This window comes from Lutjanus erythropterus, chromosome 5, assembly GCF_056507025.1.
Source record: "Lutjanus erythropterus isolate fLutEry1 chromosome 5, fLutEry1.hap2, whole genome shotgun sequence".
NCBI classification, from domain to species: Eukaryota; Metazoa; Chordata; class Actinopteri; order Lutjaniformes; family Lutjanidae; genus Lutjanus; species Lutjanus erythropterus.
This window is the reverse complement of record NC_139321.1, coordinates 23053611-23076333: the sequence shown is the minus strand read 5'-3', so window position 1 is coordinate 23076333 and position 22723 is coordinate 23053611. Positions and strand designations below refer to the sequence as shown.

Here is a 22723-nt window from a genome sequence, read left to right as displayed (position 1 = left end):
CTATATGTACCAAAAGTTCAACATGAGTGAAGGAGATAAAGTATGTACATAATTAAAGGTTTTAGTGATAACATTATTACATATGATGTGTCCAAAATTAATGTTTTGTTTGTTTTTCTTTTGTTCCAAAGAGCTGCCAACCACTGAAATGGAATAGAAGAGGGTTTATGACCTCTAGTGGCTGATTGTTATAAATGTCATCAATAGAACCAGGAATAAATTCGGTTTTATTTTTTTATTTTGCTGAAGTCACTGTCATTTCTTATTAAATATTTTTTTTAAAACAACCTTTGTTATGTCAATTATGACCAGCAGCCTTCTATTGTTGTGTAACAAAGAGCAGATCAAAACAATTATTACATAGATTTAATTTAATTTTTAATCTGATCAGTGATTTTATAAATATGCTTACTCAGCTGCTGCTGTACTGAGATTAGATGACTGTAAAATGAATGCAAGATACAAAAAATATAATAATAATAATAATAATAATAATAATAATAATAATAATAATAATAATCGATAGATAGATAGATAGATAGATAGATAGATAGATAGATAGATAGATAGATAGATAGATAGATAGACTAATAATAAAAGACATCTGGCATTGGATGATTTTTAATGATCTTTATTTTTCCTGAAATATTCTCATAATCAACAGTAACTCCTCTGTTAACCAGTAGAGAGAGTTCTATTCAGTTCTCAGCAGTCATTAAAGGAACAGTTCATGATAAAAATGCCAACAAAAAGGAATCTTACCTAAACTAACTGATAACACATGAGTGATTGATTTACAGGTTTTGATCACATCACAACACAAGGAAGCAACTAAAGTAACAACTAAATTAAAGCTCTTATTCCTAAAAAGCTTTGGAGGGTTTTAACATTATTACTCAACATAAATATAGAAGAAAAACAAATGTAAGTTTGCAATCTGAGGAGAAAAACACAAAATTATTTACATAAATCAAGTGATACTTTGCCTTGCTGTAACTTGTCTGCTTCCAGCTGCTGCCTGAGGCTGGTGGTGGGGGCACATTGAAACCATCATGGGAAAGAGAAGATCATTTTCTCTCAATGAAAAAGCAGTCTCCTTGAATTTTCTGACAAACTTCCCAAAACAAGCCAATAAGATTCAGCAGTGTTTCTCAAACAATGAGAAACAGTCTGGTCGACCTTGAGTGCGCTCTTGGAGACTGAAAAAATGTCTTCTATAAAATATATCAAGAAAAATAATATCAAAAAGAAAACAGTTGGACGGCTCCAGCTGTGATCATAGAACTAGGGTCGCAATGCATAACCTCTGTGCCATCAGAGCTTCAACAGTGAAACAAAATGTGGAGGAGAATAAAAACAGAGGAGAAGGAGACACTGAGGTGTTGGTTCCTAAAAGTTAAAGTTCAGATGCAGAACTTCTCATTTCAACCATCACAACAGAGTTTTCTTGATTATCCTTCTTTCGATGGACGGCAGAGCCTTCAGATATCTCCTGTTTCTTCTCCTTCCAGGCAAAATAGATGAAAATCCCAGTTAATATGAGACCCACCACAACTGCTCGCACGCCACATATGAGCAGAGAGCGATCTGTTCAGATAAAGACACACAAAATCACATTTCAGGTTATTGCTGTGACAGGAGGGTTAGTTTTCATCTGTTTTATTTGTGCTGGAGGAAGTCACAATTTGATTAGAGTGTGGTGTGAGTGTCAGGTTTAATGGATACTGATATGTCACTATTCTTACCCACAGTGGAGCTGCAGATGAATATGAAGCCTATGAGCAAAGACACACATCAACCAATCAATGACTGATACTGAGTTACTATAAACATCAGCGTTTTCAATGTTGTTCTCACTCACCAGTGGTAGATATTCTTCTGACGTGATTTCTGACTGAACAGACCAGTTGTCCTGAGACGTCTTGTCTCAGAGTGATGATGTTACTGTCTTTATTTCCAGAGAGGAGCTGAGCGTCTGTCAGTGTGTGTCCATCCAGAGTCCAGCTGTACTGAGGACTGTCCCCTCCCTCAGAGGAGCAGGACACCCTCATCTCTCCCTGGGACAGACACTCAGAGACCAACAGGACAGAGGACACAGGAGCTGAAGGAAACACACTCACATGACTTTTTATATTAACAGAGTCATTTTATACAGTTTCTAATGCAGAACAGACATGGATACAAATACATGTAGAATAGTATATGACATGTGTGTCTGTCAATATTACTAAATTCTCCAGGAGGCAAAAGTTTATTTACCTTGAATGGTCAACTGTAGAGTCCACCGCTCAGATCTGCGTCCATTTGAATCAAATATTTCCAGAGTATATTCACCACCATCAGTCCTGTTCAGGCTGTTGATCCTAAATGTTCCATCACTGGGAGTGAATGAAGATCTGTCTGCTATCTGATTAGAGAGATTCCTATTCTTGCCCCCACTGAGTATTGATGTTCTGTCTTTAATCCATTGGTATCTAAATATTTCTGAGGCGCTGTCCATCAGTCGGATGACCACAGTTCCTCCCAAAGCTCCATAACACTGAGCTCCATCCTGTCTGCCATCACAGGAAGTTTCAACACCTGGAAATTTTGAAACATAAGTTGTTAAAAATGAACAAATCTGATAGCAGCTGAGAATTACACAGGACTGTGGCCAGTGGTGAAATGTAACTAAGTACATTTACTAAATGCTGCACTTTGAGGTAGATGTTCTTTACCACAGTATTTTATTTTTATGGTACTTTATGGTTCTACTCCAATTTCAGACAAAAAAACTGCACTTTTTACTTCACTTCATTTATTTTATTACTATACATATCATTAGTAGTTTGCTTTTCAGATTAATATTTTACATAAATACAGTATATGATGAACAGATACATGTTGCATTGTATTGACTTAACTCCTTAAACCTGCTGACATAAACATGATAATTTATCAGCAATGATAATCCAGTAATATATATGATAATATATTTATGATAATACATAGAGAATAAAGCACTATGAATCAGGGCATGCAGTGCTGTGAGTGGTTCACTTTAATGATGATGCTCTTTTACTCAAATAAAAAATGAGTGAAGGACTTGTAGATTTCTTATACTGTGGTGTTGCTGCACTTAAAGGTCTTAAAACAATAGTCAGGTGCTAATATGAACACTGAAAGAGGTTTTGCTCTGATCTTTCCTCCTGTTCATACTGATGTGCTTTTAATGGAGGTGAGAGGCGACAACATCCACACTCCTTGTTTTTTGCAAAAATGAACTGAGAGTTTTAATCTGACAGTTATGATCCCTCCCTTTTTGCCCGCAGTGGTTCAGCAGACTTTGTCCTGCAGTGTATGTGACACTGACGCTAAAATGAGGCTTCAACGGTCTGAATTAGTCAAATCCAGAGGATATCTTCCAGAGTGTTTTCAGTTCAGCATCTTTATTTCTATCTCTCTCTCCACTGTACTACAACACAGAGACACTGTACAGGGAAATGCACAGGAAATATGTTTATATGTTTATTTCTTTTATTATTTATTCTGAAAATACTGTAACTTTAGAAGATAAATTAATGTGAAATCCTCATATAAATATCATATACTGTACAGTGGTTAGTGAACAGACGTGTATTCATGTGAATGGTATTTACAGTGTTGACTGATGGACCATAATGCAATTCTTTTGGTCTCTCCCTGTATTAAAAGAGTTAGAAGAAAGATCATGAGTTGTCTGTATCTGAGTAAGTTACAATTTTATAGAAAGGTATGATGTGATTGGAGGACACAGTGTCCATCTTGAGTGTTACTGGCTTTAAGCACCACTGTGACATGTGTGTCTCATTTTATATGATACTGTGAATGAATATGAAGTCTGTGTGAAACAAACAGATCAATGACTGATGTACAGTTAATCATCAGTGTCATAATCATCAATCTTCATCATGTTCTCGCTCACCACAGGTAGATATCATCTCTTCTTTCGAGACATTACTGACATGATTGTTGACTGAACAGACCAGTTGTCCTGAGACGTCTTGTCTCAGAGTGATGATGTTACTGTCTTCATTTCCAGAGAGGAGCTGAGTGTCTGTCAGTGTGTGTCCATCCAGAGTCCAGCTGTACTGAGGACTGTCCCCTCCCTCAGAGGAGCAGGACACCCTCATCTCTCCCTGGGACAGACACTCAGAGACCAGCAGGACAGAGGACACAGGAGCTGAAGGAAACACACTCACATGATTTTTCATATTAACAGAATCATTTTATACAGTTTTTAATAGAGAACAGACATGGATACAAATACATCTAGAATATGAGATACGTGCAGTTTAAAAATAGTATATGACATGTGTGTCTGTCAGTGTTACTAAATTCCCCAGGAGGCAAAAATAATTATTTACCTTGAATGGTCAACTGTAGAGTCCGCCACTCTGATATGCGTCCATTTGAATCAAATATTCTCAGAGTATATTCACCACCATCAGTTCTGCTCAGGCTGTTGATCCTAAATGTTCCATCACTGGGAGTGAATGAAGATCTGTCTTCTATCTGATTAATCAGATTCCTATTCTTGCCCCCACTGAGTATTTCTGTTGTGTTTTTAAACCATTGGTATCTAAATATTTCTGAGGCGCTGTCCATCAGCTGGATGACCACAGTTCCTCCCAAAGCTCCATAACACTGAGCTCCATCCTGTCTGCCATCACAGTGAGTTACAACACCTGGAAATTTTGAAACATAAGTTGTTAAAAATGAACAAATCTGATAGCAGCTGAGAATTACACAGGACTGTGGCCAGTGGTGAAATGTAACTAAGTACATTTACTAAATGCTGCACTTTGAGGTAGATGTTCTTTACCACAGTATTTTCTTTTTATGGTACTTTTTGGTTCTACTCCAATTTCAGACAAAAAAAAAAATTGCACTTTTTACTTCACTTAATTTATTTTATTACTATACATATCATTAGTAGTTTGCTTTTCATACATGTTTCATTGTATTGACTTAACTTCTTAAACTTGCTGACATAAACATGATAATTTATCAGCAATGACAATCCAGTAATACATATGATAATATATTTATGATAATACATAGAGAATAAAGCACTATGAATCAGGGCATTCAGTGCTGTGAGTGGTTCACTTTAATGTTGATGCTCTTTGACTCAAATAAAAAATGAGTGAAGGACTTGTAGATTTTTTATACTGTGGTGTTGCTGCACTTAAAGGTCTTAAAACAATAGTCAGGTGCTAATATGAACACTGAAAGTGGTTTTGCTCTGATCTTTCCTCCTGTTCATACTGATGTGCTTTTAATGGAGGTGAGAGGCGACAACATCCACACTCCTTGTTTTTTGCAATTATGAACTGAGAGTTTTAATCTGACAGTTATGATCCCTCCCTTTTTGCCCGCAGTGGTTCAGCAGACTTTGTCCTGCAGTGTATGTGACACTGACGCTAAAATGAGGCTTCAACAGTCTGAATTAGTCAAATCCAGAGGATATCTTCCAGAGTGTTTTCAGTTCAACATCTTTATTTCTATCTCTCTCTCCACTGTACTACAACACAGAGACACTGTACAGGGAAATGCACAGGAAATATGTTTTATATATTTATTTACTTTTTTATTTATTCTGAAAATACTGCAACTTTGGAAGATATATTGACATAAATAACTTAGACTGCTAAATCCTCATATAAGCATCATGTATTGTACAGTGGTTAGTGAACAAACATGTATTCACGTGAACGATATTTACAGTGTTGACTGATGGACCATAATGCAATTCTTTTGGTCTCTCCCTGTATTTACAGAGTTAGAAGAAAGATCATGAGTTGTCTGTAACTGAGTAAGTTACAATTTTATAGAAAGGTATGATGTGATTGGAGGACACAGTGTCCATCTTGAGTGTTACTGGCTTTAAGCACCACTGTGACATGTGTGTCTCATTTTATAGGATACTGTGAATGAATATGAAGCCTGTGTGAAAAAAACAGATCAATGACTGATGTACAGTTAATCATCAGTGTCATAATCATCAATCTTCATCATGTTCTCACTCACCACAGGTAGATATCATCTCTTCTTTCGAGACATTACTGACATGATTGCTGACTGAACAGACCAGTTGTCCTGAGACGTCTTGTCTCAGAGTGATGTTGTTACTGTCTTTATTTCCAGAGAGGAGCTGAGCGTCTGTCAGTGTGTGTCCATCCAGAGTCCAGCTGTACTGAGGACTGTCCCCTCCCTCAGAGGAGCAGGACACCCTCATCTCTCCCTGGGACAGACACTCAGAGACCAGCAGGACAGAGGACACAGGAGCTGAAGGAAACACACTCACATGACTTTTTATATTAACATAATGATGGTCATTTTATACAGTTTTTAATAGAGAGCAGACATGGATACAAATACATGTAGAATATGAGATACGTGCAGTTTAACAATAGTAAATGACATGTGTGTCTGTCAGTGTTACTAAATTCCCCAGGAGGCAAAAATAATTATTTACCTTGAATGATCAACTGTAGAGTTTGAGTCTCTGTGAGCTTTCCAGCTTTATCAAATATTTCCAGAGTATATTCACCACCATCAGTGCTGCTCAGGCTGTTGATCCTAAATGTTCCATCACTGGGAGTGAATGAAGATCTATCTTCTATCAGATTAGACAGATTCCTATTCTTGCCCCCAATGAGTATTGCTGTTCTGTCTTTAATCCATAGGTATCTAAATATTTCTGAGGCGCTGTCCATCAGCTGGATGACCACAGTTCCTCCCAAAGCTCCATAACACTGAGCTCCATCCTGTCTGCCATCACAGGAAGTTTCAATACCTGGAAATTTTGAAACATAAGTTGTTAAATATGAACAAATCTGATAGCAGCTGAGAATTACACAGGACTGTGGCCAGTGGTGAAATGTAACTAAGTACATTTACTAAATGCTGCACTTTGAGGTAGATGTTCTTTACCACACTATTTTCTTTTTATGGTACTTTATGGTTCTACTCCAATTTCAGACAAAAAAAATTGCACTTTTTACTTCACTTCATTGTGAAGTGGTTCACTTTAATGTTGATGCTCTTTTACTCAAAAAATGAGTGAAGGACTTGTAGATTTTTTTATACTGTGGTGTTGCCGTCACAGTAAGTTTCAATACCTGGAAATGTTTTATAAAAACAAAATTTCAGATTTTTCTATAATAAATCAATAGATAATATAATATATAATAACAATATAATTTAATAATATAAATATAATATATTTTTAATATACTAAATGTGGTAGAATTTGTGGGATGATTGTTGCAGTTTGTAAATGCACTACAAAGATAGTTATTATCCAGAATTCATCAAAATTTATACAAACATCCTCTTGGACTCCACATGGATTTTGGGTCAAAGGTCAAAGGTCACGATGAGCTCACTAAACACATTTTTGGCCATAACTCAAGAATTCATACACTAATCATGGCAAAATTACATACAAATATCTAAAAGGATAAAATGATGAGGCGATGACATCTGGATGTAAATGTAAACTGATGTAAACTGGAACTTGACTGGTTGATGGAGACATACGACCCTAATTCTATTTTTTGACTGCTCTGTTTTGTACGATCATTGACAACTGACTTCTCACTCTTCTAAACTGGACACTAGAGGCTGCAGGTGATCAACAACTGCTTCAGTTTGAAAACTTGTTTCAGCTCAGGACATCATGCAAGGGGGTCATGTTAATATTGGCTGAACTTTGAAAATCTCTGCTGGCTGCATCTGTGAGTTGTGGTAACATTGCAATTGGTGCTTCAACATTTGGTGCCTGGCACGGATCTGCAGTCTGAGTTAGCTGAGTAACAGATTTCATGATTTGATCAGTGGTGGACAAAGTACTCAACCCCAGTACTTGAATCAAAGTATAGATACTCCTGGTCAAATATTACTCAACTACAAGTGAAAGTTGCTCAGTCAAAATTTTACTCAAGTTAAAGTATTAGAGTTCTTGCTTTTAAAACTACTTAAGTATTCAAAAGTACATGTTTTTAAAAATACTTAAGTATTCAAAAGTACAAATTACAAAGTACATTTTCTAATATCAGTACATGCTGTATTGTTTTCATGATGCATTTAAAGAAGCTTGTAACTCTCTGAAACCATCTAATGATGCACTGATGCTTGCAGAACCACTCTGCTACACAAAGCCTATAGAAACACCTATAAAAACTTCAACATAGAAATACAATCAAAAACAAAAAGGACAGTTATTGTCAATTTCTGATGTAACTGTATTAAAATCACATCATGAAAATTAGATTGAAGCCAACTGTAAGGATTTCTCCAAGTCTGTTAAATAACTGAGATTTCTTTCTGTCTTCAGGCAGCATATACATGAATTATGTGGTATTTTTCACCCCGATAAAAACAATCCAACTTTAAAAGCTACCTGAAATAATTAATAATTATAATAACATCTTGAGATTTCATTTTGTCTTTCTCCTGCCATCATTATTACTGCTTTTTGTTTGAATGACAGAGGGAGAACTTGCTTGTTCTTGTTACAGAGCACCTGGATGATATATTTCCACTTTTACATCAATCCAGAGGAGCTACTGTGATTGGTTTCCTCCTGTGAGGAATACAGCATCTGACCAACTGCATTTTAGAAAAGAAAAAACGCCAACAGCTGACTTCAAAGCTCAGTCGAAAAGTAACAACAACCTTCCTAGAAAGTCAAAAGTACAATATTTGTCTTTGAAATGTAGTGAAGTGAAAGTCAGAAGTTTCCAAAAAAACAAATACTCAAGTAAAGTACAGATACTCAAAAAATGTACTTAAGTACAGTACTGAAGTAAATGTACTTCACTACTGTCCACCACTGGATTTGATTTTGGAATTACATATGAAATGATGAAGAAGACCTCTAATATTTCAGTTTTGAGTTAAGGTGGAACCATCACATCATGGTGTCTTTGGTTTTAATGTTCATACTGAAGATAAGCATCATGCAGCTGCAAAGTAAAGTTGGCAAACTGTTATAACATGTTTATTTTATTAAGGAAATTTTTGTGAGCATTTATTGGATTTATTAAGGACACAACTACATTTTGGAAAAACATCTTTGATAAACATGATAGACTGAAAATATGAATATGTTTTTTTTTATTCTATTTATTATGAAAAACTTGAAGATTGTATTAGTGAACTGTGTGTTTCTCCAAATGACAGAAAGGAAAATGTTTTGTTTTGTGTATTAGAGCCATAAGTAAACATGTGAGAGCAAAACATTTCACTTCACAAAAATCCCTCCTTTTAGCAGAACATTTAGTCAAAGAATTAATTGTATTTCTGGTTCAACAGCATGTTGTAACTGAGATAATGATTCAAAATTAGTTCTATCACTGAGTTTTCAATCCTCCCTTTTATGTTAATAAAGCTTTGAAATTGAGATTCAATTATAATCACTATTTTAATTTTCTCCGTCATATGTTTTGTTTCTGTTATTTTGTATATCAGTTTCAATTTCAGTAAATAACAAATAAATGAAAACAAATAAGCCAAAAAAAAATACTATCAATTGTAAATACTATTTATGGACAAGCCATCACTTAAAATTACACCAAAGATTGTTAAAGGATGAAATATATTGTTATTGCTTGTTTCACCATCATAGATCAATCAATTGAACAGAAAAAAATATTATTAATGAATAATTATATGTTGTTAACTTTTGTGTCATGATTCTTGAATTGAATTTGGTCCCAGTGTGCGTCAGTGTTTGAACTGTAAAATAAAACACATCACTGAAGATGACATCAGGCTGTACTTTTTGAATATATTTCATCCTATAGATGTATAAAATGTGTCAAATTAAACAAGTTAAACAGCTCACCATGAGAGACGCTGAGTAACATCAGCAACAGTCCAATCACAGCCTCCATGTCTCCTCAGTGTTCAGCCTCTGTTGATCCAGTCAGCAGCTTCCAGACAAACTTTTCTTCTTTATTCAACCACAAACATGAGCATCCTACACTGAACAGCCTGAATGTCTTCTGTTAGTGATCAGCTTCAGATAAGAGAGTGTGAAAAAACAGCAGTGAATGACTATAATAGTACAGCTGAGGGGAAAGAGGAAGCAAAGTTAATGTGGTCGCTATTAGCAAAGCAGCTAAAACAGAAACAAGGCATCTGTTTGTCCATTTAGTATCATTTCACACGTAACTATTCTCCAGTTGCAGCCATATTGTTCTGAGACAAATGAACAAATGTCCAGTATCACTGAGTTTTACACTACAAGTGTAAAGATGAATGAAGGCTGAATGTTCACAAACTGAAGTAAAAGCAGCAACGATGTTTCTATTGTTTTCCTTAAAACGTATTTTCACTTTGAGTTAACAGTTTTAATCACTAAAATAATGTTATGTCCTTAGACATAATGATTTGGGGTTTTCACAACATAGTGAAGAAACTAAATGTTGCAGCCAACTGTTCAGATCAGTTCCTCATTTAAGCTGTTATAGCAATTTATAAGAATTTGTTTTAAACTTTTTGTGTGTGCTGGCTGAAAAGAAAATGTCCTGAGACTAAACATTAAATAACAGAAGAGTTTATTAAGCTTTGTTTGTTAACGTTAGATGTTAAGTTTGACCATGCTGTATCACTAATGCTTGTCACTGAACTCAGCTATGAAGGAAGTGAAACAAACAGTAGAACTGTCATCCAGCAGTGTGAATCATATACACAGCTTCTCTTTTATCTTATTATCCTCAACAGTTACACACTGCCTGTTGAATCATCATCCACATTTGTGATGAACATGCAGATGTTATTATTAAAACAATTTACATGTCCACAGTGTGGTATCTTTCTATTTTCAATGTTTGGGAAATGAGAACAGACACAGGAAGTTGGATATTTCAGTGAATGTTTTCAGTCGTAACTTTCGTCTGCTACACGTTTTCTATGTACACAGGAGAGTAAATATTTTAAGTACTGAAAAACAACTGTGAAATCTGTAACTACCAGATAAAATATGCATTATGAAACAGAAATGTCTCTTATATCCAGGATGAAAACTAAACAGGAAGTGGCATTTAAAAGTGAATATAAACAAACGTTACTTAAGCAGAGCATAACATGAGTGAAACCCAAACACAGCCTGCAGATGTCGTCATAACACAACATGACTAATTAGCTTCAGCATCAACTAATAACCAGCTAGAGAGGCAAACTGTAGAAACAAACTACTTAACCAACTACCTCCTTTTAGTGTCTAAAGTATTTGATTTGAATTTCAGTAAAACACTAAACTAAAAAACTACATCATAAGTAGTGATCTTTTCTCTTGCTAATAACAGTTTGTTATTATCAATAAAATTGTTTCTTTTAATAATAATTCAGTCTGATTTAATTTAGACAGCAGCATTTAATTTATAGCAACGTCCTCCCACATGTAAAAAGTCCAGTCATTTACATATTTAAAAATATAAATATTATGCCTGATTGTACATCAGAGTTTTATTTTTGGCCTCAGGGCTACAGTGAAAACATGAATCATCTCTATGTACCAAAAGTTCAACATGAGTGAAGGATACCAAACAAAGGAGGAAAGAAAAACAACTCTGTATGTGAAGCAGATAAAATATGTACATAATTAAAGATTTCATCAACATTATTACATATGATGTGTCCAAAATTAATGTTGTTTGTTTTTCTTTTGTTCCAAAGAGCTGCCAACCACTGAAATGGAATAGAAGAGGGTTTATGACCTCTAGTGGCTGATTGTTACAAATGTCATCAATAGAACCAGGAATAAATTCGGTTTTATTTTTTTATTTAGCTGAAGTCACTGTCATTTCTTAAGATAGATTTTTTTAAAAATCAATCTTTGTTATGTCAATTATGACCAGCAGCCTTCTATTGCTGTCTAACAAGAGCAGATCAAAACAATTATTATATAGATTTACTCTATTTTTAATCTGATCAGTGATTTTATAACTATGCTTACTCAGCTGCTGCTGTACTGAGATTAGATGACTGTAAAATTAATGCAAAATACAAAAAGATTTTCCAGCTCCCAAGTTCAGCTAAAAGTCCTGCTTGCTGTTGGCTCTTGGTGTCCTCAGTTTTCTTTTGGTGATGATGGTCCACTTCAGCCCAAACTCATGCTGACGGTGTATTTTTTTTCTCAGTTATTTACCTGAGCCTGCAGAAAAGATAGAATAAAACCAAATGTCTTCACCAACATCTTATAATAGAGACTGAAATTCTGAAATACACACAGTCTTGTAAAATCTTACCTGACTTCTTATTACGCCTCACTTTCCGGCAGACACAACAAAATATCACCACCACTAACAGTAAAACACCCACTGCAGGAAGGACCAGGATCAAGATGGGCCATGTGTTTTCTGGGGAGAACAGACCACAATAGTAATTATACATGCTTACAACCCGTACAACATCTAAATGTAAATTTTTCAGTCATACTTTGTTTTAAAGCACACTAATAAAATGAAACGAGCTGTACTTGGTATCAAATTAGACAAAAACTAGAAACAATATGTTCTTTATTAGACAGTATTAGGCCTTTTATTAGACACTTGTTAGACTTAATTAAAGGTAATTAGGGACACATTACAACAGAACTGCACTGTAAACTAAAGTAAAATCACATATCTGCTACTTGAGACACACCATCCATCCCATCCCATAGAAGTGGCAGAGTAGCCAAGATTGATGCCGTACTTTGAAACCACATCATCTGCCTGCAGCGTTACAGTAATTCTGTGCAGCCATGCATAGACAAAATATTCCTCTACCGCTATACTTTTTTACCTTTGCTTGGTAAATCTGGTTCACATAATGTTTTTAAAGGGGGAAGTAGCAGATGTGTGATCTCATTTTGGTTTACAGTACAGTTCTGTTGTGTTGCATCCCAAATTACTCTCTAGGAAAGTCAAATAAGGAGCTAACAGTGGGAAATAATACATTTTAGTGTACAGTACAGTTCTGTTGTAATGTGTCCTTTATTACCCTCTAATTAAGTGTAATAAGGGTCTAATACCTTCTGATAAAATGTATATTACATTTTTTTCACTACCTATAACCAAAATAAGGTGATTAAAACATAGATGAAGGCAGACATATGTCACGTCCCACAACTACGCCCCTCTGTGGGTGATAGCAAACACTGTAAAAGTGGCCAGTGTGTCAAACATTTCATCACAAGTTGGTTGACAATGTTACTGAGTAAATGATATGTGTGCCGATTGTATCTGCAGAGCTAAGTGAATTAGAAAAAAGTCCTAGTGACGGTGGAGCTAGTGATGGAGCATTTTTACTGGAAAAAAATGTAGTCCTACCATAAAGCCCCTGTTTTTAGAGTGGAGTTTGGTTCAACAGAACCAAAATAAAGTGACAGATGTCTGAAATACAGGTGTCAGTTTTGTCCACTTTGATGGTAGACAGCTCGAAAGGACTTGTTTTTCTCTCTTTTCTTTCTTTTTAATGATGCAGATCATTGATGGACACAGATATTGTATAACTGCTCTCCTGACTGGCTTAAGGATTTGGGCTCCAAATAGTTAAACAGTGATCTGGTTTTCTCATGTAAAACATGCATGCAATGCAACATGCAATGACCTTTTGACTGCCAGTCAAATTAGAGTGGTTGTTTTCATCCAAATGTGGCGGGGCATGATATTAGGAGCAAATTACCCGGTCAGGCTGCTCTCATCCATCCAGATACACACACACACACACACACACACACACACACACACACACACACACACACACCATATATGTATAACGGTTGCACTTCTAGTTATCAGATATGTCTAAAATTGTTTTTCATACATGACAAAGCACATAGCAGGTGTCAACTGGTTGATGTTTCCCAAATCTCTACAACAGAGGTGGTTAGTAAAAGAGAGAGAGAAAGAGAGAGAGAAACGCCCAAGCTGACAAATACCGAAAGTTCCTGTGAAGCACCTCTTTGTCACGGCACCTTTTATCAAAGCTGAAAGGTCACCCACAGAGTATATTTAGTAAATGTATAAATAACCAGTCATGAAATGAAAAGCTTCAGTATCGCTGTAAGAACATTCTCAGGAACTATTTGCTGCCATGCAATGAAGTACTATAATTTTCTAGAAAATAATGAGTCATACATATTTTTATAGTAATAGAAAATGTCACTAAATTGAAGAAGTAGTTCCTGGAAGTAGCAGTAGTACTGAGTTCTCAGTGTTTCAGTGTTGTCTATGACCAAAGTGAAAAAGTTTGCGTGGAGATTCTTAAGTTTTCTCCTGTAACCTTTTTGTCTTACATTGCACAAACTGGTTCATTGTATGTTCAGTCGCCCATGAAGATTTCATTCTTGGTTAACTTTATAATATACAGAAATATTAAAGCATCATTAAGTCGGAATATGGGGTTAAATTTTAAACACTTGCCTTTTACATCCAGGTTTATGTTAATGTTTTTCACAAGGACCCCGTTCGGATCAAAAACCTCCACGCTGTATTGACCTGAATCGTTCCTCTCCACATGCATGATCTTTAGTGTCCCGTTGCTGATGAAAAACTCTGTCCTGTTTCTGAAGGGCTCCTGTATGGTCACCTTGTCTTTCTTCACTGTGACAAAATTTATGGATCCAGTGGGAAGCTGTTTCTTACACCACAGCTGGTGACCACTGGCATTGGTCATCACCTGGATATACACAGAACCTCCCAGAGTAGCAGAGCACTGAGATGTGTTGTGGATGGCATTACACATGGTTTCAGCAACTGGAAAGAAAGCTAAAAAAGAAGGCATATTCAAGAGAAATCAGCAAAAACTCACCACTTTTTACACATCATTGCAAAAGTTCTGCAAAGTGATGAACTGTTTCTTTAATGATGAGGATTTTACCATGTGTTACTCCAGATAACATCACAAGAAGAATAAGAACTTGCTCCATGCTCCTCTGTGATCCAAAATAAAAATAAAATTAAACTTAGGATCTCCAGAAAAAAAACACAATGAACAAAACACTGCTCAAGCTCCTGGCTAAAGCAAAGATGATGAACCTCAGCTCAGAGTTTGTGGTAGATGCTTTGAGAGGAAACGATACATGGGTGGTGGTTAGACCGGAAAGGCAGGAAATGAAGCTCTTACTTCTCCTATCAAACAAGTCTTTGCCTGCGTGCTGTAGTGTGATGATCTTAGGAAATCCTCACAGCACTTGGAGAAATCTTCTTTTGACTCTCTGCATTGAAATCACATTAGTGAAATCGCAGGTTTGCTTCACTTAACATTGTGTGACTGGGATAACAGTTTCGATATTTTTCAACCACAATTTATGGAAAGTATTTGCCAAGGCAACTTTGAATTTGCTTTGTTTTAAAGTACTAGATCTGCTGAAAAAAATAGAAGTGAGAATTATAACTATGCACACATGCACATGTGGGTGACTGCAAGAGATATCCATCCATCCATCCAATGGATGCAAGGGACAAATTTTTGGTATTGGAAGTATTCAGGTTTCTGTTTGTGGTCTAAGTCAACCTGTTCTCATCCCAATACTGATGTTTTGTTACCGCCCTTCGGCATCTCATACTGATGCCCAAGGTACCCTGTAGTGTCTGTATGAAAAATGCTGAATGAGCGAAAGCCTTTCTAACATCTGGTTAACACTGGCAAACGGTCACAGGTTTTTAGGTTCCTGCAGAAGTGTGAGTAAATCGGGCATGTGCAAGTCACAAGTTACAAGCAAGTCTCAACCTTCACGTGTCAAGCAAGTTCCAAGCCATGGTGGTGAGAATCAAGCGAGTGAAGTCAAGTCCCTGCTATAAGTCACGTTATTGCTCAAACCAATCAAATCAGGACTCAAGCCATGCAAAATTCAGATGATCCCAGCCTCAGTTTCCACATTGTCCACGTGACAGTGGTCATGAAAAGTTTCATATTCAACTTTAACTCTTACAGACTGATTAAACATTATAAATATTACTGACATTTGACATTTTGTGGCAATCAAAAACAAGCCTCCTAAATGAACAGCAGCAGAGAGTGTGGTTCTGAAATGATGATATAGTTCAAATGGGCTCTTAAGTGAAAACAGAGGTACGAAACAAAAAATTGCCTCCCAATGTTACTGAGCCTCCTGCCCAGACTTCCCCTCAGGACGATCACACCATCTCACTTGGGCCCATTAACACACCTAGTAAAGGTGCTTCTCATGTCACACTGTATACTTCTGCTCTCTTCTTACTACTATCATTAACAACATAATACTTGAATACAAATTTTATGATTTTTGGACCAATAGATATATATATATATATGTGTGTATTTTTTTTAAGTCAAGTCCTTTTGAGTCATCAGCCTCAAGTCAAAGTCAAGTCTCAAGTCATGAATACAAAGTCAAAGTCAAGTAGAGTCTTTTATAAATGGTAGTTAAGGATGTCTCAAGACCTCAATTTGTGACTTAAATTTGAAGTCAAGCTTTGCAACTTAAATCCCCCACCACTGTTGTGTAGGCACAAAAACTACTTTAATATGTTTGGCATTACAACAGGAGTGTTGCATACATGATGTGAGACAAATCACTTGGCACATGCAATGTTATGTACCTTACAACATTGGTTTCATACATGAACCCTGGTCTCCTGGGTGAAAATCCTGTTTGTTTCGCAGACTTCTTCCTCTTTATTTGATGTTGAAAGACCAGTAGGTCTCTTTCAGCTGCTAAAACGTACTGTACACCTCTGTATGAGTCACTGTGGGCTAGTAACAAAACATCAGTGTGTGCATGCAGATAAACAGTCTGTGTGGAAAGCAAAAGAGGCGAAACTGGCCTCGCACAACCCACTGGCTATAGTATGACAATTTAGCTTTTTACTAGCCTTTTAAAAAATTATCTGCACTCATATGTAGATATGTGTTTACACAGATAAGCTTCCAACTCCATTCTCGTGCCTCAAGTTAACTGGACTGTAAACAATGACTGGTGTATAAAAGAGGAAGTCTATCTAGTGGCAACACCAGAGGCCCCGAAATACTGACATACAGAAGAGTAACTTTTTTTTTTGTTTCTGTGTTCCAATCAGCAAACATTATTGTGTGCAATTTTCTACATGCTGAAACATCTAATGGCTAACATCGCTGCATCAACCAACACATAGTGCAGACTCTTCTGCAAGATGGACTGGAAGAAGGACTTGATTCTGCCATATTGCTGTTGTTATTTAAAAAAGCACAAGAACATTACACAACTGCAAACATGATACTCCTTAAATTCATTAGCAAACAGATGGCTATTTACACATTGTTAATATTTGATTTTTAAAAAATGTGTGGAGTGGAGTGTGAACTTTACAAATCTCTTTAAAGTAATAATATTGTAACAAGTTATTATTGGATGGTGGTGACAAACATGTTGCTTTCAGCAAAAACTTTTAAGCTCATTTTAATTCAAAATGTCTTGAATGGTAGAAAGAAGAAGAAAACCCTCTTATTACATCAGCAAACTGAATTATGACAAATGGAAAAGAATGATTGGAATAAATAGAGTCAGACTTGTAAATTAATCCATTAATCACATATGAAGATACTATCCTAAAAGTTATTCTATTTGAAAAAGTGTGAACCAACAAATAGACAGAAAATAAAGTTTACAACTAAAGCCACATAGACATAGAGGTAGTCATCAACCCAATCTTGTATGTCTCTCTCTCTCTCTCTAGAATCAGAATCAGCTCTTATTTTTCAGATCATAATATTCAATTTAGGGACAAACCAGTTCAACATTTAAAAGACCAGTGTGGAGGATTTAGTGGCAGATTGCTAGCACCTCACCAAGGTATAGTGCCTGCAAAACTCATGAAAAATGCTAAAGACTGTACCAAAAGCCAGTGTTTGGTTTGCCTATTCTGGGCTACTGTAGAAACATGGCGGTGAAATGTGGTGGCCTCCATGGAAGAGGACCATCAGATCAACAGCTCATTGTAAGGTAACAAAAACACAACAATTTTTATTTTCAGGTGATAATACGCTAATGAAAACATACATTTCTTCCATGTTCTGCAAAGAAATCTCTGTAAATCTTACACACTGGAGATTTAATGCTTTCATTGGACATCAATCAATTCTTCGAGACACTGAACAGAGTTCTGCAGCTGTAGCTGGATCTTGCAGAAGCTTTGTTCATTGTTCAACAAAAAGAGAAACACATTTTTAAAAATTTGTCCTTCAGTCATGTCTCCTCTGAACCTTTTAAAGTCTTATCCTGTCTATATCCTGTTGGACATGATTCTAGTGTTGAGTCTCCTGAAAAATGACCTGCTTTTGGACAGTTTAAGCTTCTTCTTCCAGTCCTTGCTCTTTTTCTGGTAGATACTGTCCCAGCTGTCCTCCTCTTCATCTCCAACCCAGGGCACCCAGGCACCTCCATTCAGGTGTGGGTCAGCCCGTACGTCCTCTGACGGGTATCTTACTGGCACCGCAGTACGATTGTAGTACACCAGTTTAGCTAGTAGCTCTTTGACAACATCTGGTCTCTGCTCAGAAAGGTCAAAACGTTCATAGGGGTCTCCGGAGATGTTGAAAAGCCACACAGATTTCTGGGGTTCGGTGTGGCGCTCCAGGTTCCACCAGCTGCCAGGGAAACCTGGAAGCATCTGTGGCGGTGTCCAGTCTCCGTAGCCTGGGTCTCCTGTCAGGAGTTTCCAGTCTCCGGCTCGTATGGAGGCCTGCACAGCTGTGTTCCAGATCCCATATCCTTTTTGTAGGGAGCCGCTGCGTGCGTGGTTATACAGAGGGTCGATATTGTGGAGGATCTCCAACCTCGGTGACTCCTTTCCCTCACTGATGGCCTCCCAAACATCAAACCCATCCACCCCCTCCGTCAGGGACTCATTTCCACCTGCTAATCCCACCAGTGTTGGGTACCAGTCAGTGATGTGCACCAGGGCTTTACTCACCCTCCTCTTCTTCCTCAACAGAGGGCTGTGGACAAACCCCAGTCCCCGGACGCCACCTTCCCAGTAGGTGCCTTTACGTCCTCTAAGCGGCCAGTTACTGCCACCGGACAAGGGCTGGCCGCCATTGTCAGTAGAGAAGATAATGACACTGTTTTGGTAGTAGCCATATTTGCGGAGAGCATACGTTATATTATGTACAGCCTCATCTACAGCTGAGACCATGGCAGCATATTTCCTGCGTGCCACATTTCCCAGCCCACGGTATGGGTAGATGTACTCCCGTGGAGACTGCAGGGGCGTATGAACAGCTTGGAAGGAGAGGAAGATGAACAGCGGCTGTGATTGAGGGTCATGGGTTGCCAGGATCTTGCGGACTCTCTGTGTGTAGAGGTGGGTGGAGTATTTGCCTCTCTGACTCCAGGCAACAGACTCGCCCTCATGGAGGTCGAAGCCACACCGCCCGGGGCCGTCGCACGAGTCATAGGTGTAGTAGTTCACACTGCCCGTTAAGGAGCCAAAGTATGTGTCGAAGCCGCGGCGCGTGGGCAGGCATTCCTTCTTATAGAAGCCCAGGTGCCACTTGCCGACCATGTGGGTGGAGTAGCCGAGCTCCTGCAGTCTCTGGGGGAGGGTGACCTGGTCAAAGGGCAGGCAGTTGGGCTGGCGAGGCCGGATGATGGAGTGCTGCAGGCCAGTGTGAATTTGGTACCTGTAGGGTTAAATATTAAGAGGGAAAATGTGTTATCAATGATCAGATTTTCAGGTTTCCAGTTAGTTTGGGCTCCTGACACTCAACTAGTTTTAAAATTAATTTTAACATTTTAAAGACTTGCAAGCTTTTATGTAATGTGGTACTTGACTTTTCATGACAAGTGAATGAGTAAGTTGTGGATGGTTTTCTTCTTTCGCTGCTGTTTAAAATAGCAATCCATATTTTCCATAGGGACTGCCTGTCTTATGCCAGTTCTTGTGTCAATTGTCACATTTATTTTACTTGTGTTATGATAATTTCACTGCCATGTTCTGTTGATAAACCGCCTTCATCTCACACACTGGAACTGGAACTGCATGTGTGGTTAACATACTGAAGAGGTGACAGGCCACATACAGAGCTGTGAAAAAGTTTGCCGCTTATACATTTTGTTTTGTTTTGTGTCTGGCACCTGATCTGAGCTTTTTTATAACATGTTTGGCATGTCTCAGGTATGTACATCCTGGCAGGATGAGGCAGGACCCCTGAAGGGGTTTATTTCACAATAATGACCTGCTCACTGCACATTATCTCGCTTGAGGAAGAAAGGTGACTTAAGTGACTTTGAATGTAGCATGGTTGTTGGTGCCAGACTGGTTGAAAATGCCCTGTTGATGCCAGAGATCAGAGGAGAATGGCCAGACTGGTTCAAGATGATAGAAAGGCAACAGTAACTCAGATAACTGCTTGTTACAACCAAGTTATGCAGAGGACCGTCTCTGAACACACAACACATTTAACCTTGAAGCAGCAGAAGACCACACTGAGTGCCACAGCTGTCAGAGCAGTACAGTTTGCACTGCTGCAACATTCAGATGGCAGGGTCAGAATTTGGCATAAACAACATGAAAGCATGCATCCTGCCTTGTATCAAAGGTTCAGGGTGCTGGTGGTGGTGTCGGGGATATTTTCTTGGCACACTTTCGCCCCTTAGTACCAAGTGAGCATCGTTTAAACACCACAGCCTACCTGAGTATTGTTGCTGACCATGTCCATCCCTTTATGACCACAATTTGCCCATCTTTCGATGACTACTTCCAGCAGGAAAATGCACCATGTCACAAAGCTCAAATCATCTCAAACTGGTTTCTTGAACATGATAATGAGTTCACTGTACTCCACTGGCCTCCACAGTCACCAGATCTCAACCAAATAGAGCACCTTTGGGATTTGGTACAACTGGAGATTTGCATCATGGATGTGCAGCCGACAAATCTGCAGCAACAGTGTGATGCTATATGTCAATATGGACCAAAATCTGTGAGGAATGTTTCCAGCACCTTGTTGAATCTATGCCACAAAGAATTAAGGCAGTTCTACGGGCAAAAGGGGGTCCAACCTGGTATTAGCAAAGTCTGCCTAATGAAGTGGCCAGTGAGTGTATATAAACATATATAAATATATACATAAGTTTTCAAATGTTTAACATTGATTTTATTGTTCCTCCAGAGTGTATTATCAGAACTGTGTCCCCAGCAATGGTCTGTTAGATTGCTGTAACTGACTTAACAATGTCTTAGTATTTAACAAAGCCATGTAATAAAGGTTATTAAGCAGTGGTTTTACTTCACTGTAAACCTGAATAAGTAACAGAACTGAAAAAAGAGGAAATAAGCTTCAAAACAGTTTTTAATTCGTAATGCAAAAGTTGGAGGTTATCAGAGTTTTAAATGCATTGCATTGTATGCACACTTATACATTAATATGTTTTTTAACAACAAACTCATCAGGTTTGTTTTTAAGACATAATCTTATAATCATAATAATTTTACATGCAATCTGGACAAAAAAGGTACCTGTATTCAATTACAATTACAGATTTAAAAAAAAAAAAGTAATGAGATTAAAGACACTTAATAAAATGGGGATTATTGGCATTACATTTTTAAAATAAAGAACGCTTCACTAACAACAAACATAGAACACTTAAAGCTGCAACAATTAATTGATTATTAACTGACTTTTAATTTAATCTGCACCTATTTTGATAACTGACTAATCGTTTGGGTCATTTTGAAATTAAAAATTAAGTAACAATTTTCCGATTTCAGGTTTTAAATGTGAATATTTCACTCCTCTCTGTCGGTTAACTGAATATCTTTGAGTTGTGGACAAAACCAGACATTTGGGGACATCATCTTGGACTCTGATCGTTTTTCATGGACCAAAGAACAAATCGATTAATTTAGAAAATAAACCACTGAGTAAATGATGATGAAAATAGTTGCAGCCCTAAACGCACTACATTAGTCTAAACAATTTCACCATACTGAGGTAATCCAGAAGTAACGAAGTAATGAAATTAGATTAGTTTAATACTGAGATACTGGCGGACAGACACGTCACCTGCCGGTGATGAGCTGGCTGCGGGACGGGGTGCAGATGGGCTGGATGTAGTAATTCTCCAGCTTCACTCCGTCCGCTGCCAGTCTGTCCAGCGCCGGTGTCCTGATGTCCGAGCTGTGGTAGCCGATGTCGTTGAATCCCTGATCGTCTGTCATGATGAAGATGATGTGAGGAGGCTGCGGGACAGGAGACATGTCCACAAAGGTCTGGTGCGGCTCGTTTTCCACCTGGTTAGGACTCATCATGTCCCAGGTCAGATACCCGAGGCTGAGCAGGCTCATCATGGAGAAGCCGGTCAGAGCTGTCGTTGCCATGGTTCCTGAGACTCTTAATATCAGTCAGACCAGCGAGAGTTCAGTGTAATGTCACCAAATCATGGTGGAGGAAGGATGCAACTGTTTAAAAGTAATCAGATCTTACAATTTGCGCTGCATAAATCTCAGTCAATCAAAGAAAAGCTACACCTCCATCCTGGCTGACTCTCCAAACTGTTACAGCCTCCTTTGAAAATACTTCACATTCTCCAGTGGTCCCATTAACTCCGCCCATTTGCCTCACTGGAATAACATCAGACCCCTACCAAGAAAAAACAACACACAGAGACATGTTTCTACTACACCCAGGTGTTAATAGTGAGCTTATTTATATCTCACAATTATTTTAATAAATCTTGGCC

General features: G+C 37.7%; 2 protein-coding genes and 1 long non-coding RNA gene across 3 annotated transcripts; all 3 read right to left on the bottom strand.

Annotated features, from left to right (window-relative positions):
* Window positions 1-615: 615 nt before the first annotated feature.
* On the bottom strand, window positions 616-10168 carry LOC146326900 (hemicentin-2-like). Its single transcript, XM_084718276.1, has 9 exons — window positions 9875-10168; window positions 6500-6820; window positions 6048-6309; window positions 4386-4756; window positions 3944-4201; window positions 2260-2580; window positions 1862-2101; window positions 1746-1775; window positions 616-1587 (listed from the first exon to the last, which is right to left on the bottom strand). Exons 1-9 carry the CDS (start codon window positions 9921-9923, stop codon window positions 1397-1399), a joined length of 2043 nt encoding a protein of 680 aa, XP_084574402.1. The 5' UTR covers window positions 9924-10168; the 3' UTR covers window positions 616-1396.
* A 4273-nt stretch (window positions 10169-14441) lies between these two features.
* LOC146326899 (uncharacterized) lies at window positions 14442-16539 on the bottom strand. Its single transcript, XR_014770617.1, has 2 exons — window positions 14899-16539; window positions 14442-14786 (listed from the first exon to the last, which is right to left on the bottom strand). It is a non-coding gene; the product is annotated as an uncharacterized LOC146326899 (long non-coding RNA).
* Window positions 16540-17973: 1434 nt separating this feature from the next.
* On the bottom strand, window positions 17974-22548 carry LOC146326898 (arylsulfatase I-like). The gene is made up of 2 exons (XM_084719265.1): window positions 22048-22548; window positions 17974-19659 (listed from the first exon to the last, which is right to left on the bottom strand). The coding sequence occupies exons 1-2, from the start codon at window positions 22359-22361 to the stop codon at window positions 18261-18263; spliced, it is 1713 nt and encodes a 570-aa protein (XP_084575391.1). The 5' UTR covers window positions 22362-22548; the 3' UTR covers window positions 17974-18260.
* Between the last annotated feature and the right edge of the window lie 175 nt (window positions 22549-22723).